Here is a 17,892-nt window from a genome sequence, read left to right as displayed (position 1 = left end):
ATCTATCTATCTATCTATCTATCTATCTATCTATCTATCTATCTATCTATCTATCTATCTATCTATCTATCTATCTATCTATCTCCCTCCCCCCTCTCTCTCTCTCTATCTTTCAATCTATCTGTTCTGGGTTTCTAGCTGTCAATGATGACTTATAAAACCGTTCCCCTCTACTTAACTACTACAACAACTACTACTACTACTACTACTACTACTACTACTACTACTACTACTACTACTACTACTACTACTACTACTACTACTCTTGGGGATTTTGTGTCCCAATCCACAATTAAAATTTTCACTCTCTGAAACGAAATCTCTACAAATAATTTTTATCTACAGACACCATTCTACATTGACCAGAGAAATCGTTGAGACTTTTCAAGTGCCGACAGTATTGTCTCTCTTTGGAATAAAACATAGAATACAAGTCAAGGAATGAAATAAACACAAAAAGATTCAAATTTGTTTACCATCTGTATACTTGGTCGGCACAGATCTTCTCAACTGATAAAAATAGGTATTAGTTGCTTCTATTAGTATCTTCTCTGTTGCGTCATCTTCGTATAAAATACAGCTTGGACTTATCGTTCTACTCACGAAGGATTTACATGCAGAAGTTTCCAAACACCTCTTCGAACAGCTGGAGGCATCCACGTCAAGTGTCATCAATGTTTTACCTTCCTTGAGAAGGCAGTTTTCTACTTTCAAAAAATACTTCAGATATTCAACTGTAACAAAGCCAGGAAAATTAAATAACCAAAATACGAAGACAAAAATAAAAGATTGTGAATATAGATAATAATAAAAAAATTAAATATTAAATGTTTGACGATCAACATTGATATCTTTACCAGGAAGAAGGGATAAAGTTGTTACTACCACAGTGTAGGTACAAAGCATCTTGGAATATATTATCTGTTCAATAAATATGAGTTTTTAAAGTTGTTTAATTAATTCTATTATTTAAATGATTCATATGCCAAGTTCTATAATGTTTAAAGGTTGTCTGTTGTAAAGTTTGCCCCAATGTCAGCACTTGGTCAGATTTAACAAAATGCCTGCTAACTGACGAAAAATTGAATTTTAACCAGTAGAAATTATGTTAAGAATTGAATTCGTCATCATGCGGCTGTTTTTTATTGAACTCAGTTTTTAAAATTTTCTTTTCAACTAATTTACTTTGAGAAGGAAAATATTTTCCGACACTGAACTTATAAATTAAATGTTTGTGTAGCGATTTTCATAATTTTCACACATATAGGTCTATATATTGATATAAATCGACTCACGTCCATTTCCAAGTGTCAATGAGATGTAGAAGAGAACTGCAACGAAAATTTATTTTGTAAAATATTTCATATTTCATATTCACGTTTAACATTCATTTACAAAGAATAAAGATGAAATGAATAGGAAAGAGAAGTGCTACAAGCATAATTCGATAACAAATACGACGATGACCACCACTACATCACCATAAAATTATCCATTGAAATAATGAGGGAGAGCGATAAATTGGAGAAGGATAGAAAGATAAACAAAAAGAGAGGGAGAGGAGGAGTGAGAGTGAGATAAAGAGAGAGGAACAGAAATGGAAAAAGGAGAAGACGAAGAAAGAAAAGGAAATGCTATTTCAATTGAGACAAGAAGCTTCAGTATTTCTTGGAAGAAAAAATTCTAGACACTTCAGAAAAGATTGTGAAAGTATTACGTATATAAGGAGCAGGACAAAGAGTAGTGAGCCAAAAAGTTTTTTAATTAATCGAAATTACACAGGTATTGAAGAGAAAAACCCACCTGAATGAATAATAACCATTGTCAAGAGATGGAAGGGAGAGAATTCCGAAATTGAAATTGATTACTAAATTTTAGTAAGTCTGGGGATAACTCCGGACATGTTTTAGTCTTATCAGATATTCGTTAGAAAATATACCCCAATATGTATTTAACCAGATCATAGAAAATAATTTTTGTGTGAAAATGACTCACTGAATAGGCATTGGTTTAAAATAATACGATGGAATATTTCGTAAGACTTCCTTCTGTATGCGGAACGTAGACTATACAAGTAAAAATATAATGAGATAGTTGACAACATAGTTTCTTGTGATTCATTCCTTGCCAAGAGCAATTTTTTTCCTGGAAAGGAATCTATCTTCACTGGAACATGTACCATCATTTGAAGACAAGAATGGATAAGAAGTAATAATAGTATGCATGAAACATGAGACTTTACAGCGACCTGACCACAATCAACTTGGGAATGACAGATAAAGATATCAAGGAAAAGAATAGAACAATAATATCAAGATCTTTTTGTCTTTCAATTTAATCGTACATCTCAAATAATCCTATTCTCTGCATACAAAACATTCCTTGTATAATCACCAGACAATAAAATATTTACATTTTACACAACCCATACTGTAAAGAATCACAACGAAGCAATGTATCACAACACATTCTCTAGACATTAACTGATCTAATAAAATAGTAGACAGCATATATTCATCTATATCCGAGAGAATAAAATATGAATAAAAACCTCTCAAATGAAATACACCCAAGGATATATTCATGCATATATTATATATATATATATATATATATATATATATATATATATATATGTGTGTGTGTGTGTGAGTGTGTGTGTGTGTGTGTGTGTGTATGTGTGTGCGTGCGTGTGTGTGTGCGTGTGTATACACACATATATATATAGAGAGAGAGAGAGAACAGAGAGAGACAGCGAGAGAGAGAGAAAGAACGGGAGAGAGAAAGAGGGATAGAGAGGGAGAGGGAGAGGGTGCAATATGTAAATTGTTGCCATTTTATATTTTAAATTTCGCGTAGCTGCATTCTTTGTTTTTGTATTTTGTCGACTACACAGTATAGTAGAGACAGTTGGGCACCGTCTGTAAGAAAAACAACACAATGACGCGATTCACGCTGCCAGAAATTTGGAAATGACATACCGTACTGCTTGGCATTCGCACCGGAAGTTCCAATACGAACATTTAAGAATGTTTGGGTGTCAATCTGAGGACAGTGCAATCTGAGGACATGTACCAAGAGAGATAAAAATCAAACATACTGTGAACATCATGGTTTTTGGAGTGATCATTAGTGATTGCGAAGTTATACCTCCAGTCATCTTCTCACACGGCCTCTGATTCAACACGAAGGCCTGGAGGAGGTAGTGCTGTCCTGGGTCAAGAGGTTGGCTGCCGAGAGACCCCTATTACTGTCAGACAATTTCTGCAACCACATCATCGCTAACGTCTGGCCACCTTACTCTCCAGACTGCAACCCCTTGATTATTAAGTGTGAGGTGCAGTTGAGCGAGAGACGAACAAAACTTCTTGTGACACCAAGCCCGAAGTTATAAGAATGTACATGTATATGTACATATAAAAAAAAAACGTGTGAAAAACTGTAAAAAGTGTATGAAGAAAAACATATGAAGAAAATATAAATGTATATAGCGAGGCGATTGAAAATAATATACTAGGTAGACTGTTAAATTTTAAGTGAATCCGGGATACATCCGGCGTCAAGTCCCAAAGAAAAAGGAATCCAAAATAATGTAAGAATAAATCCACGTCTACGGCCGTTTCAAGAGCCACTGCCACGATCCATTACACATTAAAACACCAAACCGGCAGCGGCCCCTTCATCAGGAAAAAAATTTCATCAGAGAAGTTTCCCGTTCTGAGGATCCATCATTCTACGGTATGAATTTATGGGGATGATTTGAAGTTGTGTGACCATTTATGTTGTTTATTTTCAACCACTAACTTTGTTTTTTTTACACATATATATGTATATACATAGATACATATATACATACTTACATACATACACAGACATAACAGAAGTAAATAGACACCTTTACAATCATTGAAATTTATTCAAATCTGAAATAATACATACAAATTATTTAATAATTTTCATAATGTGAATATCTACTACTTAGTTGACATGCCCTATGCATTTTTCAATGCAAAGCCCCTATTAGGCATCTTACTGATTAGATGACAAATATTCTCTTGCAGAATTTCTTGCCAAGTGTCATGCAGTAATCTCAAAAGTTCTGGCTTTGATGATGCCTTCTTGTTATTTTTATGAAGTGTCTTGTCCATTATGTCCCAGAAATGTTCATTAGAGTTCATATCTGGTGACTGGTTTGGTCATGGAAGCTTTTTAATGCCCCTCTCATCTAATTTTAGCCGTGTGACAAGGAGCCCTATCTTTCATAAATAGTCTTCTTTGATCATTTCACTACTGAAGAAGATTGGAAGGTCTCCTTTCTGCAATGTGAACATAAATTTTTCTGAGTTTATGTTTCTCTCACACTCCACCAACTCTGATCAATCATTGCTCCAAATTGCTCCCCAGATCATCATAGAATAGCTGCCGTGTTTCTTGGCCGGAATCTTTTCACATTAAAGTTTTGATCACAGAGTCTCCAGACCGACACTCGACCACTGTCAGGAAATACAGCAAATCTAGACTCCTCAGAGACTATTACAGTGTTCCAAAATGCTAGTGGCCTCTCCACCATCTCACTGGCCCAATCTTTTCTCCGCTTGGTGTTGGTTGCTCGAAGAAGTGGCTTCCTTCTTGTTGCTCTGCCATAGTAACCAAGTTTGTGGAGATACCTGATTGCTGTTCTGGGACTAACATAACTTATTTTGTTTTCTAGGTAGAAATGGCTGTCAAGAACGATATGTTACTACTTTAAATCTATCTTCTTGATGAAGGATAATCATTATATGAACTTCGTATCGATTTATCACTATTAGCTGGCATTGTATTCCTCAAGTGAAGTGTTTGTATCTATTCAATACACCTTATAAAGATATTCCGGATGAAAAGGTATTGACTTAACGCTTGAGATGGCATAAGATCACCAGATTATACATACATACATACATACATACATACAAACACATATGTATATATATATATATATATATATATATATATATATATATATATATATATATATATATATATATATATATATATATATACATATGTATGGCTGTATGTGTCTGTGTGCGTGCGTGCATGTGAATGTATGTGTGTTTGCTTGCATGTACGTACTACACACAAGTGAAAAATACCAAAAATTTTGTCAAAATAATTAAAGCAACCATTGATAAATTTCGTATCTAAAGACTTTGCAGTTAAGAATTTTTTTAAATTCTAATAATTCTTAAATGTAACATTTCCCGCTGTGAGTTGAAAATAATGGGTCGCACTCATTTATAAAGTATATTTCCACTTGTGTTTTTAAAACAATGACAGCTATTTCATCATAACTTATATCGTACACCATCAGCTGTTTTAAGATCATCAAAAAGTGCGAGCTTCTTCAACATATAACAATAACAATCTCAGATAAAATATTTCTTTTTGCTTTGGACTTAGAAACTAAATTCTTGAAATAAGTTTCTCTTCTCATCTCTCGTGTAGTTTCCAAGCAGTCATCCTTTTGTTACACATATAATGATAAGGAATATCAATATGTAACCGGCGTCTTGTATTTTTGTATCATTTACTAAGGACAAACCATGATGGCAGAGACGCGTTACGACGGGCGGCTTTGTCTCTCTCTAACGCTTCTGTCTCATTACCTTCTCTGAAAAAGACGGATTCTTGTTGCAAATGCACTGGCAGCCAGTATAATAGCATGGGATTTGTTATGTATTCTGTTTTCATGCACTCACATGTCTCCAATGAAAATGCCGTTTTACTTCATCCTGTACAACTTCACTGTCCGTCTTCCTTCATCGCAAACAATCTGATCTATTCCCAACGGGTCATCTGGATGTAATATTATCAAGATATGGCCACATGACGATCGCTTCTTCTGATAATCATTGGTGAGCAAATGAGCAAGCAACTCCATCGAAAACGTGTCTCGTTTTAACACCATTCAAAAGTTATTTTAGTTTCAGTCTGAAATACCTTGCTCCCATTCTGGTCTTTTTGAGGGATTTTGTTCATGAAATAAGTTATCCTTAATTTCTGGTCAATTTGAATTAAATGTTATAAAATGAAAATATCAGACGAGCCATGTTAACTTACTAAAGCCATTGCCTCGTAATACCGTTCTCGCATGTTTCTTGGAAATTCTTGGAATGAAGCGAGGAGAATAAGCGCGTGTGTCCAGCCTGAAAACCAGAATCATACGCACCGTTATTTAAATGAACAGCTGAGCTTCTGTAAAGTTTCACGTTCAATATTTGTTGTTGGTTTCTGAATTTGTAAGCAGAAGTCTATTGCGCAAAGATCTTTTCTTTTTCTTTAATTAAAGTATTGCCGTCAGCGGCACGGGCAGGTGCAATCGGGCAGTGCGAAGGACCGAAGATATGTTTAATCGAGTTGTAGAATTCGCAAGATTTATTTTCGTCAGCCAAACATTGGATCTTTTCGGAGTTGCGGAGCCACCAGACATTTTGTGCTTCAGAAACCACTTTGAGGCTAAGGTACAAGAATTTGTGAGGTGGGCGTTATGAGCATGGTTCTTCGTCTACAAAAGAGTTTGGATGATGTCTGCAGATTCATTAAACAAATCAAGGTTCTTCATGTGGGTTTTTCCAAGAGTGGATTCAGTAGTTTGTCAAATGATGGACATGGCAGAGTCCCAGAGTGAATTGAATTCATTCTGTTCGACCTCGATTTGTTCAATATAATTCTCAATGTTTTTTCCATATTGCGATGGAGCTCTTTTGGAACTGAAAGAGCTGGAAGAAGTGGGAAGGCAGTAGCGAGGTTTTCTTGAAGCTTATCTTGTTTCGTTGTACTGGAAAAACAGGCCACATTGAGTATGGGAAACACTTTGCTTTTCGTGGCAGGAGGGCGGATCTGAGGACACATACATGCGGTGATCGGTCCAACATTCTGCATCACGCATATATTTGATATGGAGGACAACTTTCTGATCATGTTCACGAACGCTCACGTAATCGAGGAGATGCCACATCTTGGAACGAAGATGTCTCCAGTAGAACTTGTATTTATTGGGCTGCTGAAAAATGGTCTTCGTAATCACGAGATTGTGCTCGGCACACAGGCGCAAAAGGTGAAGACCATTGGTATTCATTTTGCCCATCCCATGAGAACCGAGATCTCTGGGCCAGATGTTTACATTGAAACCGACTCTATCACTGAAATCTCCAAGAATACCTTTGTCTGTGCGACGTAACCTTCTCTTAACCGAGTTAAGAGACTCGTAGAAGGTATCTTTCGTGTCTTTAATAGTCTCTAATATTGGGGAATAGACACTGAAGATAGTGGCGTGCACTTTGTTACTGAGGAGAATTCGGAAAGTCATCAGCCTTTCACTTATATCGGTTGCAATCGAAGAGATGTTCTCCAGTAATGACGAACGGACAGTAAATCCAACACCATGAATTCTATTATTGCATTGAGGAAGGCCTTTCCAGAAGTATATGTATCCCAGTGAGAAAGCATTCATCAGGAAATCTTGTTTCGCTGAGTGCAGTGATATCCACATTGTATCGTTTGAGTTCAGAGGCGATGAGCGTGGCCCCAACGTGGTCATCATGGTGTATCAAGGTTCGTATGTTGCAGGTAGCAAAAATGAGAGGATTTTCCTTTTAATCATCGAGTACAGTGTGGAATGGCCTACCAGGTGCGATTTCCTGGCCAGGCGAAAAAGGATTGGCGTCTTTTAGACCACATTTCATAGGCCTCTCTTCAGCTGAGGCAGGCGGTGCTAGTCCTTAAAAGGTCCACCTGGTCAAGCAGGTAGAACACGAATCGATGTGCAGTCCCAGGGTAACATCGAGTCGGCCGTATTGCCTGCGTCACCCATGTGCAGGATCCAGACTAAGGGCTTATAACATCATACAGTTCTTGCTCCCGTCATCTGTTGCTCGTTGCCGAAGGACTTAATTGGGGAGAAGTTGAGATAAGTGGTGTGAGAACAAAACTTGCGCAGCGGAGTTGATTAGGGTGGTAATGGGGGGAGGGGGGCGGTCCCATTCGCACGCACTTCACTCTTTCTAACCTCGATCCAAGACTCCTTCATTGAAATTTCAACATCATCAACAGGGTATTTTTGTATGTATGTATGTATGTATGTATGTATGTATGTATGTATGTATGTATGTATGTATGTATGCATGTATGGATGTGCAGATTTGTATGTTTTATGTATGTAATCTCATGCATATAGTTGCACGTCTGGATATGCTCATATATATTTAAATGATAAACTTCTGGAAAGTTTTACAAATTTTTACAGTTCCAGTGATGGATTGGATCTGTAGCCTTCGAACTAGCTTTCTCTTTTCTGGTTTTGAGAAGCCTAAATATCTCAAGAATGGTATTTAGGCAGTGTAATACATATACCGGTTTCCCAGTAATTACAGATATAAACTTGAACTTGTAATCTGGATTGTCAATAGTTCTCAATAGTTCAACGCAGATTTCTCAATAGTTCAACGTAGGTATTCTCTTTTTCACTATCTTTAGCTTTATGTTAACATCTGCTGGGCAGCTAACTTCCTCACTTGTGCAGTCTCTCTTCTCTATCCCAAGCCTTTATATCAGGTCTGGTGTGCTTACATTTTATTGAGGTCTTCCCTGATACATTTCACCAGTATTCCTTTACATTTTTATTGTTAGTGGCTATGGCTTCTACCATGGCTTGCGGTTCTTATTTCTTTGTCCTCGGGATTATCCTTCCGACGGATTTCATTGTAGAGTATTCTAGCTACAACACCATGTCTCATCGATAGATAATATCGTGATGACATTTTCGGACAATTGCTTATGATATGCGTGGCATCTTCAGTATGAACTCCACAAAGTCTGCATCGCTTGTCACAACTTACAGTTTTTCTTGCATCTCTATCTCTTTATGTATCAGGTACTTGGTTGATATTTCCTGTTCCTGGTTTGCAAACGCATACCCTTGAAAGTGGGAGGTAGTAATCCGGCAACAAATCCATGATAAACTTCTTTGGTGATCGAGGTTACTATCATCACGGAGCTTTCTACTGACATATCCATGCAAAGTCTTCTGTTCATATAGGTTCTTCCTTTCATCTGATGATATGCTGCGGTAGAGTCGTGCGACTTCTTTGGGCATGTATTCTAGGTTATCAGACAAAGAGCGTTGCTCGAGGAGCTGCCTTCCAAGTCTTATGAGGCTATCAGCCTCTCGTATGCAAGCTTGGTCAAGGGATGCACTTCGACACTTGATAGCTAGAAAATGTTGCCGAAGGGAAATGATGCGACATTCAAAGGCATTTTGGATCGATGTTTAGCCTCGTATGGTATGACTGTATGTATGAATCCGTAAAAAAAAAACATGCGCATCAGTCAGAAAATTGTTAATAACCTGTGAATTGAACAAAAGTAACTTATGCCTTTTTTCTTTTTGTTTCACGAGTTGTACAAAAACTTCCTTGTTAGTTTAACTGTGTAAATTTAAAATCAATGTTACGTAGTTAAAATCTGAATTACCTCCCTTTACATTGAAGCCGGAGTTATTTCCCTTGCAGAGGAAGTTAGATTCACTAAGGGAGATAACTGAAGGTAATTAAAAGTTTTCCGAAAACGTTTCCATTGCGTTCATATGTATATGTTTAACTAAGGGTGGCGTGCTAGCAGAATCGTTAGCACGCCGGGTAAAATGCTTTGCGGTATTTCATTTGTCTTCATATTCTGAGTTCAAATTCTGCCGCGGTCGACTTTGCATTTCATCCTCTCGGGATTGATTAAATAAGTATCACTTACGCGCTCGGGTCGATGTAATCGGCTTAAACCCTTCCCCCAAATTTGATACCTTGTATAGATGCTTCACTAAATGTCATATAGATGCTTGAGTAAATATATCTTTGCGAAGTCTTTGTTAATTTTTTAAAATAATAATTATTAAAAAAATAATTGAAAAAAAAAAAGGAAAAGGATACGTGTTCATTTTCTGTCCAGTGTTTACTTGAGTTTAATTACACTGGGCTAAAAAGAAAGAAAAATTGTCATACTATTTAAACATTTTGAGCTGATTTAGAGTAACTTGAAGGTGCTGAATCCCAATGTGACATCAGTTTTCAGACAGCACGTGTAGAATTTTTACTTATTCAAAGCATCAGATTTTCCAACCAATTGATAATATTGACAAAGTAGTAGGCTATTTGCTTTCGATTTTCATTCATAAACTCATCAATGAAACAAAATTAAGTGCTATCAGAAGAAAATGTAGGCTACCTGTTAAATTGCTACAAAAGATGAGAATTCATTTTACTTCGTTATCGCTGTAATCATAGTAAAGTTGTCCTCACGGTAGGCTATTATAGTAAACCACACACACTCACTTTTCTTGATAACTGCTGTTAAAACAAAGGACATGAAATAAGGGAGCCAGGTTATATGAAAAGTAGTTTTGTTATTTATTAAAGTGATCAATGTTTGAAATTTAGAGATGGAAAAAACTGTTTCATGATAGCCATACTTTCAGTACATTCTATAATAATTTAAATGATTTTTTTTTTTTTTTTAAGAAATATATTTTGATGATTTACTGTAACATTTACCGTTGATTAGTTTTATATTTTAGTTAACTGATAGGCTTCTTTGAGTGTTGATTTAGGTTATTACTGTATGTACTTATGATGAGCAGAAACGTTTGTGTTAATCACCCGAACAGCTTTTGTTAAGTGTGTGGAAAATTTGCACCAAAAGATCAGAGAAATTTCCTTACAAAGAAATTTTTAAATGCTTACAAGTTTTGCTTTGGGTGCAAAGTTGGGTATCAAGGTAAACTGTGGGCGCCTCATGTTTGTTGCAAAATCTGCTCTATAGCACTAACCCAATGGCTGAATGGTAAATGGAAAAGTATGATATGGCGCGAACCAACAAACCACTATACCGATTGTTATTTCTTCTTAACTAACATCACAGGTTTCTCAAAGAAGAACAAACCCAAGATTATTTATCCAGATTGCCCTTCGGCTTTAATATCAGTTGCTCATAGAAAACAATAGTTCAACAAAACACAACAAAAAATCTATTGGGCGTTCAGGTACTCCAAGCCCTATGGTACTCCAATTAGAACCTGGACTGCTCCACTTGAAATACAGCTTTCCAATTATTGGTAAACGTAGTTGTAAAAATGCACACTATTCACAAATAGCGAACAACTTTTGGTGGCAGGATACGCCACCAAACTATACTTCTCACAATGAGAAAAAAATTTCACTTAAGGTGAACACTTGAAATACAGCTTTCGAATTAATGGTAAATGTTGTTGTAAAAACATACACTATTAAAAAAGTGAACAACTTTTGGTTGAATGATACGCCCCCAAACTGTACTTTTCACGGGAAAAAAATTTTCACTTAATGTGAACAATATTGCTGAACCGCAAGCAGACCAACATCCTGAATCCACTGAGGACTCCTTGTTTTTAAAAAATATAACCACAGACAACCCCCACTGGACTCAAGAGACAAAAGTCTTACCTTGCAGCAGCTTCTTTCTTGGCAGGTTAAATACTGCCGACTGTCTTTTTCAGTGCACATCAAAATGAGGCATGCGTACACTGACAACAAAGACTTATGGGAAGTCTCAAAGACTCATGGGTTGGTAAGCAAGCTACTTTATTTCATTAAGGTTTGCCATAAAGGCATTACAAAGAGAGGCTTGCGGGCTGGACACATACATTGATAAGGTGAATGATGAAACAAGGATGATATTGATGGGAGAAGATAAAAAACGCCCGCCGATTTTCTGCTTCTCTAAAACATCATTCTTCTTTTTTTCCAACAGAAAAAAAACAAAACAAAATGCAGTATTGAACCTCTCACGACAGTTTTTACAATTATTGGACTTAATAGTCCATTAAAAATAATAACATGCAATAACATACAATAAAATATTCAATATACAATCAACACTAGTCCATTTACAAATGAGGCGCTGAGCCTCTTGCACTTTATAACACTGAGGCTTTTCAACCTCTTGTCAATTTTCCACCTCATCATCGCTTGTGTCCATGTACTCCACCATCACCCATGCTTGCTTTAAAATCAAGGTGGGCTCCGAATTGGCGTCACCCGGCCACGAGCGATATTTCTCTTTTAGTTCCTCCAGCCTATGTAACACGCGCAACGTTATCACTTCCACAGCTATCTGCGGAGGCCATTCGGGATCCCGTGTGAAGGCCAAAGGTACTCCCTCGTAGTGTTCTTCCACCACCTTTACCACTTCTCCACCTCTATAAAAGAAGACCAACTGTTCTTCGTCCTCCGGGTCCGAGTGGGGTCAATTCTACCGTTGGCGGCACAATTTCCGCCCCGCCGGTGACACAACCGATGAGGCTCGGGGACACTCCGGCGCCATGTCTCCGACTGCCAGCAATGTCCCGTTTCTCCTCCTCTCCTTTTTTCTTCTCGACTGGGGGAGGGTGCTTCTCTTCCGTGACCGGGAGATTCGCCTCTCCTCCCTCATCCTCAGGATCCTTCGGTGGGCACCCATTATTGCTCACCTTCTTCCTTTTGCGGCTCTTCTTTGAGGAGTCTTTCGTCTCCTCGACCGCCTTCATTCCCTCCTCTGCAGAGGTCTCCGTCAACCGCTCCAGGACTTTGCTTTGCCCTTGAGGAGAGTTCTTATTTATATGGCCAGGCTCCAGGTACAGATGACAATTCGTGCTCAACTCCGGGTGGCAAGCCGCATACCCAAGCTCTCGTCAACTTCTTCCCACAATAAGTAGGAAGAAACAAAATTTCATTGCCCTCCAGAGCTGGCTCGCAAATTCACAAGCCACTTCTGGGGAGTCAAACACCAACCACACGGTTGCGTATTTGACCCCCCGAGATATAAACTTAAATTCTGCCAGCTCTCTTTCGATTATATCTTTTATGAAAACGGCAATGGCGTCGAGGGTCCTAGAGTAGGTCCTCAAAACCACCGTCTTGCTTTCAAATTATTTTAACCATCTTTTGGGTGATGTAATTTCCCACTCCACCAACTTTCCATTGTTATTTGCCATGTTGATTTTTTAAAAAAGTCCAAAAATACAGTTTTAAAATACAAAATAATTAAGGAAAAGGAAGGAAGAGAAAAAAGTTCAAACAAAAAGGAAGGAGAAAACATAACAGTTCAATAAAGAGTTTTTTTAAAATAAAAGATAGATGAAGAGAGAGCAACAGTTCAAAATACAGCAAAGGCCACTCGGCACTGCAGGCCAAAATTTTAACGCAAATGTTAAACAGTTAAAAAAATCATTCCAGTTTTCTTGACAGGAACAATATTGTTGAATTTTTTCTAAAAATTCCCACGGAGTTATTCCTGGACAAATACTATTTTCAAACACCCACCAAAACAATAATTTTCACAATTAAGTGAAAAAAAATTCACTCAGCCCCAGGTAGACTAGAATCCAGTGAGGACTTCTTGTTTGTAAAAACAATTGCGGCAAACAACAGGTCCCCACTAGACATCAAAAATCTTACCTTACAGCTGAGTTTCAAAAATCTTCCATTTAAGACGGCTTCAAAAACACGTCTTACAGCTTTAGTATCAAACGCAACTCTGATTCGCACATGCGCCATGAGGTAAGCAGGCTACTTACCACACCGCCACTCCATCTAACTACGTTGCAATTGTGAATGATTTTTCTAAAAATTCATTTCGTCCACTGACATCTTGACTTTTTTTCCACTCAGTATGAGTATTGTAAGCGATGAGCAGGGTGAACGATTTCATCACGAAATCAAAGAGCTAGAAAGGCGCTACAGTGGCAGGCTTACAGCAAACATGCTGACGGACTACTGCTGGTTTTTAAAACGAGAAACGGATATACAGCAGAAGCGTAAAATAAGACGCCAATGCTATTTTTGAAAAACATAAAATTAATAATATTCACTTACACTTTTGTCTTGTGTTTCATTGGTTTTAGAGCCACTTGTTCACCTAGTTGCTATTGTTATTATATCAAATAACAGTAATTTACGCTTAACATAACATACATTTGATTTGTCATGAATTTTCACATTATAATTTTGATAGCAGCATAATAATGATAGCGCAAAAACGTGACGTGCTAGAACAAAAATGATTGCAGATTCGGAATCAGCGCTCCCAAATTACCTATGAGCACCGTTTCGTCTAATAGTAGCAAACATTTTGTTGCCTAGTGTTACCAATTAAAAAAAATCTATACTGTTACAGTGGATTTTTAGTTTAAACGTGTTTAGGTTGGTTTCAATAAGAAATAAAATGACTGGTGAGAGAGTTATAAGACCGTTGCTTTTGGAGGAGTGAGTAGACAGACAGTTTAATGCACGATCAAAGAGATCATGTGAAATAAGTGCGATGAGAGTAGGAGAGTTTGATGTCTTAAGTGGGCCTGGTTAGTGGAGTAGTGGATATGTGCAGAAATCCAGTTAGAGATCGCTGTAGTATTAAGTGTAGGAAGTAGAAAAACAGCTAATGGTTGAAGTAGATTAGTGACTAAGTATAATAGTAATGGAAGATACGCATATGGCAGCTGTTATGCTAATATATTTTAAATTTCAAGTTTTGGATTGGCAATTGTTATATATATATATCCATTCTATATTCTCTTGTATAAATTTAATATATACCCATGCAATTTGTAAGTTTTTCTCTGCAATATTGGGTATTAAACAGTTGAGAACTAATTCGCCCACATCATACTATACTCAACACAGCCACCCATGGAAAGCACCTACACATAGCAACAATACGACATACATTAATGAATTAGCTTTGGGGTTTATATATCATTTCTTAAAATTAAAAACAAAAACAAACTATGTACAGCTATTTTAAATAAATGCAACTGAAAATAATTATATTCAGGATGTTTGTTTCAAGAATATGGATCTAGTGTTCAATTTCATTAAATTTATGATCAAAATGATTACTTCTTTACTTTTGAAAATAATCAACTGTTCCAGTTAGCATAATTATATTCTAAATTAAATCAATTTTAAAACAACATCGATTTTGAAAAAAAACAATAAAAAATGCGGGTTACATATTTGCACGAAATTAGAAACTAGTACGTTTAATTATAAATCTTAACCTATACACACGTCTGTCTGTCTATGATCCAATAGGTTTGGGTTTCACGTCCATAAAGCGCTTAGCTTTATGGACGTGAAACCCAAACCTATTGGATCATAGCCTCCCTAGCAAGTTGCCTTTCTACAAATTGAAAGAGGAAAATACATCGTTACTCTGTCAACAATAGGGGCTGTCTCCCTTTGGCTCTCAATCGTAAATGACTCTTTTATCGTGTGGATCGCAATAGGCCAGCAGGAATATCCTGAAGTGTTAACATGTTTCGAAGACCGCTGTTCTGGAGTAAAGAATGTTCCCCGGGTCGAGGAAGACCTTTAGTATTCTCACCGGTTCAGCTATGCACAGTTTACAACGCTTGGTCCCGTTTATGGAGGGGCCTGGGTGTTCTAGGATTCTCCATGATATTACGTATGGAATTCCGTTGTCACGTTGGTAATGTTGCTGCTGTTGTTATGGGCATCATCATTTCCAAGACAGCCCAATGGATTTCAAACGATGAAAACTTTGTTCCTTTTAAATGCTATATATGTTTAGCTAGGCTCGTCGTAGATCTGTTTTCTAGATGTTTAAATGAATTCATAAGTTGCTAAGGTCTCGTTTTAAAGGAATTCTCTGCCTAGCCTGTGTACATCTTGTATTCATCCGTGTTGTCCATCTGGACTTTGGCTCTGTTTACTACGCCTTTAAGTAGACAATCTCCCGCTAAAGGACAGCAGCTTTAGTCTTTGAAGTTACATTTTCGGTTGTTTCCTTCAGTGGTACCGTTAGTTTTGCTTAGTATTTTCGTGCTATGCTGGCTTGTTAGAGAGCCGAAGTGCTTGCAATAAGAATATATGACGTTAAGCGTTCTTCTATTAAATATTCTATGCTATTTATGGTTGGCCGGAAAATGCCTTGAGACTAAATTTTAAAACTTTTTGCTTACATTACTTGGACAATCATAAAGTTATTCATTTAAATAATGAGAGAGAGAGAGAGAGTGAGAGAGAGGGAGTGATAGAGAGAGGGATAGAAATATAGAGAAAATAAGGAAGAGAGAGTGGAGGAGTGAGGGTGAGATGAGATATAGTAACAAAAATAGAAAAGGGAGAAGATGAAAAAAGAAAAAGAAATGTTATCTGTTTCAAACGGGATAAGAAGCATCAATATTTCTTGGAATAGAAAATTCTAGAAACTTCAGAAACTTTAGTGAAAGTATTACGTACATTAAGAGCGGGATAAAGAGTGAGAGTAGTGAACCAAAAAGAATTTTTAACTTTTGAAATTTGGGATAGGGTTAATTCCAGACACGCTTTAGTCTTACCAAATACCCACGGAGAAATATAGCCTAATATGTACTTAACCAGATCATAGAATATAATTTTGGTGCGAAAATCACTCATCGATTTAAAATAAGACATTGGAGATCTTTTTAGGACTGACTTCTGTATGCGGAACATAGACTATACAACGAAAAATATAATGAAAGAGTTGACCACATCCTTTCCGGTGATCCATTCCTTGCTAAGTCCAGTTATTTACAACTGGAGAATGACTGACAAAGATATCAAAGAAAAACGTACAAATATAATTTATTAAAAAGTGAAAGAACAATATTTGTACTCTTATTGATATCTCAATTTCTTTTTGTCCAAACATTTCCCGGTGAGAGATGTGGAAACTCAACGTTCAAGTCTTGAAATGAAAATAAACAGGAAGCAGGTATGAATTTGAAAACAATATCAATAGTAATTGAAGCACAATGTATGATAAAAAAATAAACAAAATCATAAAAGCCATATCAACGTTATTGTCAGTCCAAAATATGATCCAGATAAACTCGGCCCTTATCGTAATTTAGTCGTACATCTCAAATAGTTCCATTCCATGCATGCAAAACATTCCATATATATCACCGGACGATAAAATATTTACATTTTGCACAACACATACTGTAAAGAATCACAGCGAAACAACGTAACAACACATTCTTTAAACATTAACTTATGCAATAAAATAAACAAAATATATTCATATATATATGTGAGAAAATAAAATTTGCATTAAAACTCTCAAATGAAATACATCCAAGGATATATTTATTCATGCATAAATAAGGTATATATGTATGTATGTATGTATGTATGTATGTATGTATGTATGTATGTATGTATGTATGTATGTATGTATGTATGTATGTATGAATATATATATATATATATATATATATATATATATATATATATATATATATATATATATATTATATATAGAGTGGAGATGGCTAAGCCCTTAAGTAATTAAAAACATATATTAATTATACAATAAATCGTTTACATACAAATAATTTGAAAACAATTCCTCTGCAGCATCCTGTCTGTTTTCTAGGTAGAAATGGCTGTCAAGAACGAGATGTTACTTGTTTGCATTTATCCTCTTTATGAAGGATAATCATTATATGATCTTTGTATCGATTTATCATTATTACCTGGCATTGTATAGCTCAACTGAAGTGTTTATCTATTCAACACATCTTACGAAGGTACTCCGGATGAAAAGGTATTGTCTTACAACTTGAAATGGCATAAGAATACTAAATGATACATTTATATATACATATACATATATATAGTTGTGTGTGTGTGCGTGCGTGCGTGTCTATGTGTGTCTATGTGCGCGTGTGTGTGCGTGTATGTGTGTGTCGTTGTATGCACGTATGGATTACTATACACAAGTTGTGAAAAATAATTTTATCAAAACGGAAAAAGACCATTGATAAATTTCTTATGTAAAGGCTTGGCAGTTTTTCATTTA

At 36.4% G+C, this 17,892-nt stretch overlaps 1 protein-coding gene across 1 annotated transcript in view; it reads right to left on the bottom strand.

Moving 5' to 3' along the window:
- Positions 1-17,535, bottom strand: part of LOC118766704 — a 28,408-nt gene extending 10,873 nt beyond the window's left edge. Inside the window, exons 1-3 of the mRNA XM_036510354.1 lie at positions 17,420-17,535; positions 1,296-1,331; positions 477-734 (exon numbers count right to left, since the gene is read on the bottom strand). Of these exons, the coding sequence (XP_036366247.1) occupies positions 477-734; positions 1,296-1,331; positions 17,420-17,450 (325 nt within the window). The 5' untranslated portion in view covers positions 17,451-17,535. The remainder of the gene's footprint in view (positions 1-476; positions 735-1,295; positions 1,332-17,419) is intronic.
- Between the last annotated feature and the right edge of the window lie 357 nt (positions 17,536-17,892).

The sequence above is a fragment of the Octopus sinensis genome, linkage group LG17, assembly GCF_006345805.1.
Source record: "Octopus sinensis linkage group LG17, ASM634580v1, whole genome shotgun sequence".
NCBI lineage: Eukaryota > Metazoa > Mollusca > Cephalopoda > Octopoda > Octopodidae > Octopus > Octopus sinensis.
The sequence above is the reverse complement of the archived record's forward strand: the minus strand, read 5'-3'. Positions and strand labels throughout refer to the sequence as shown.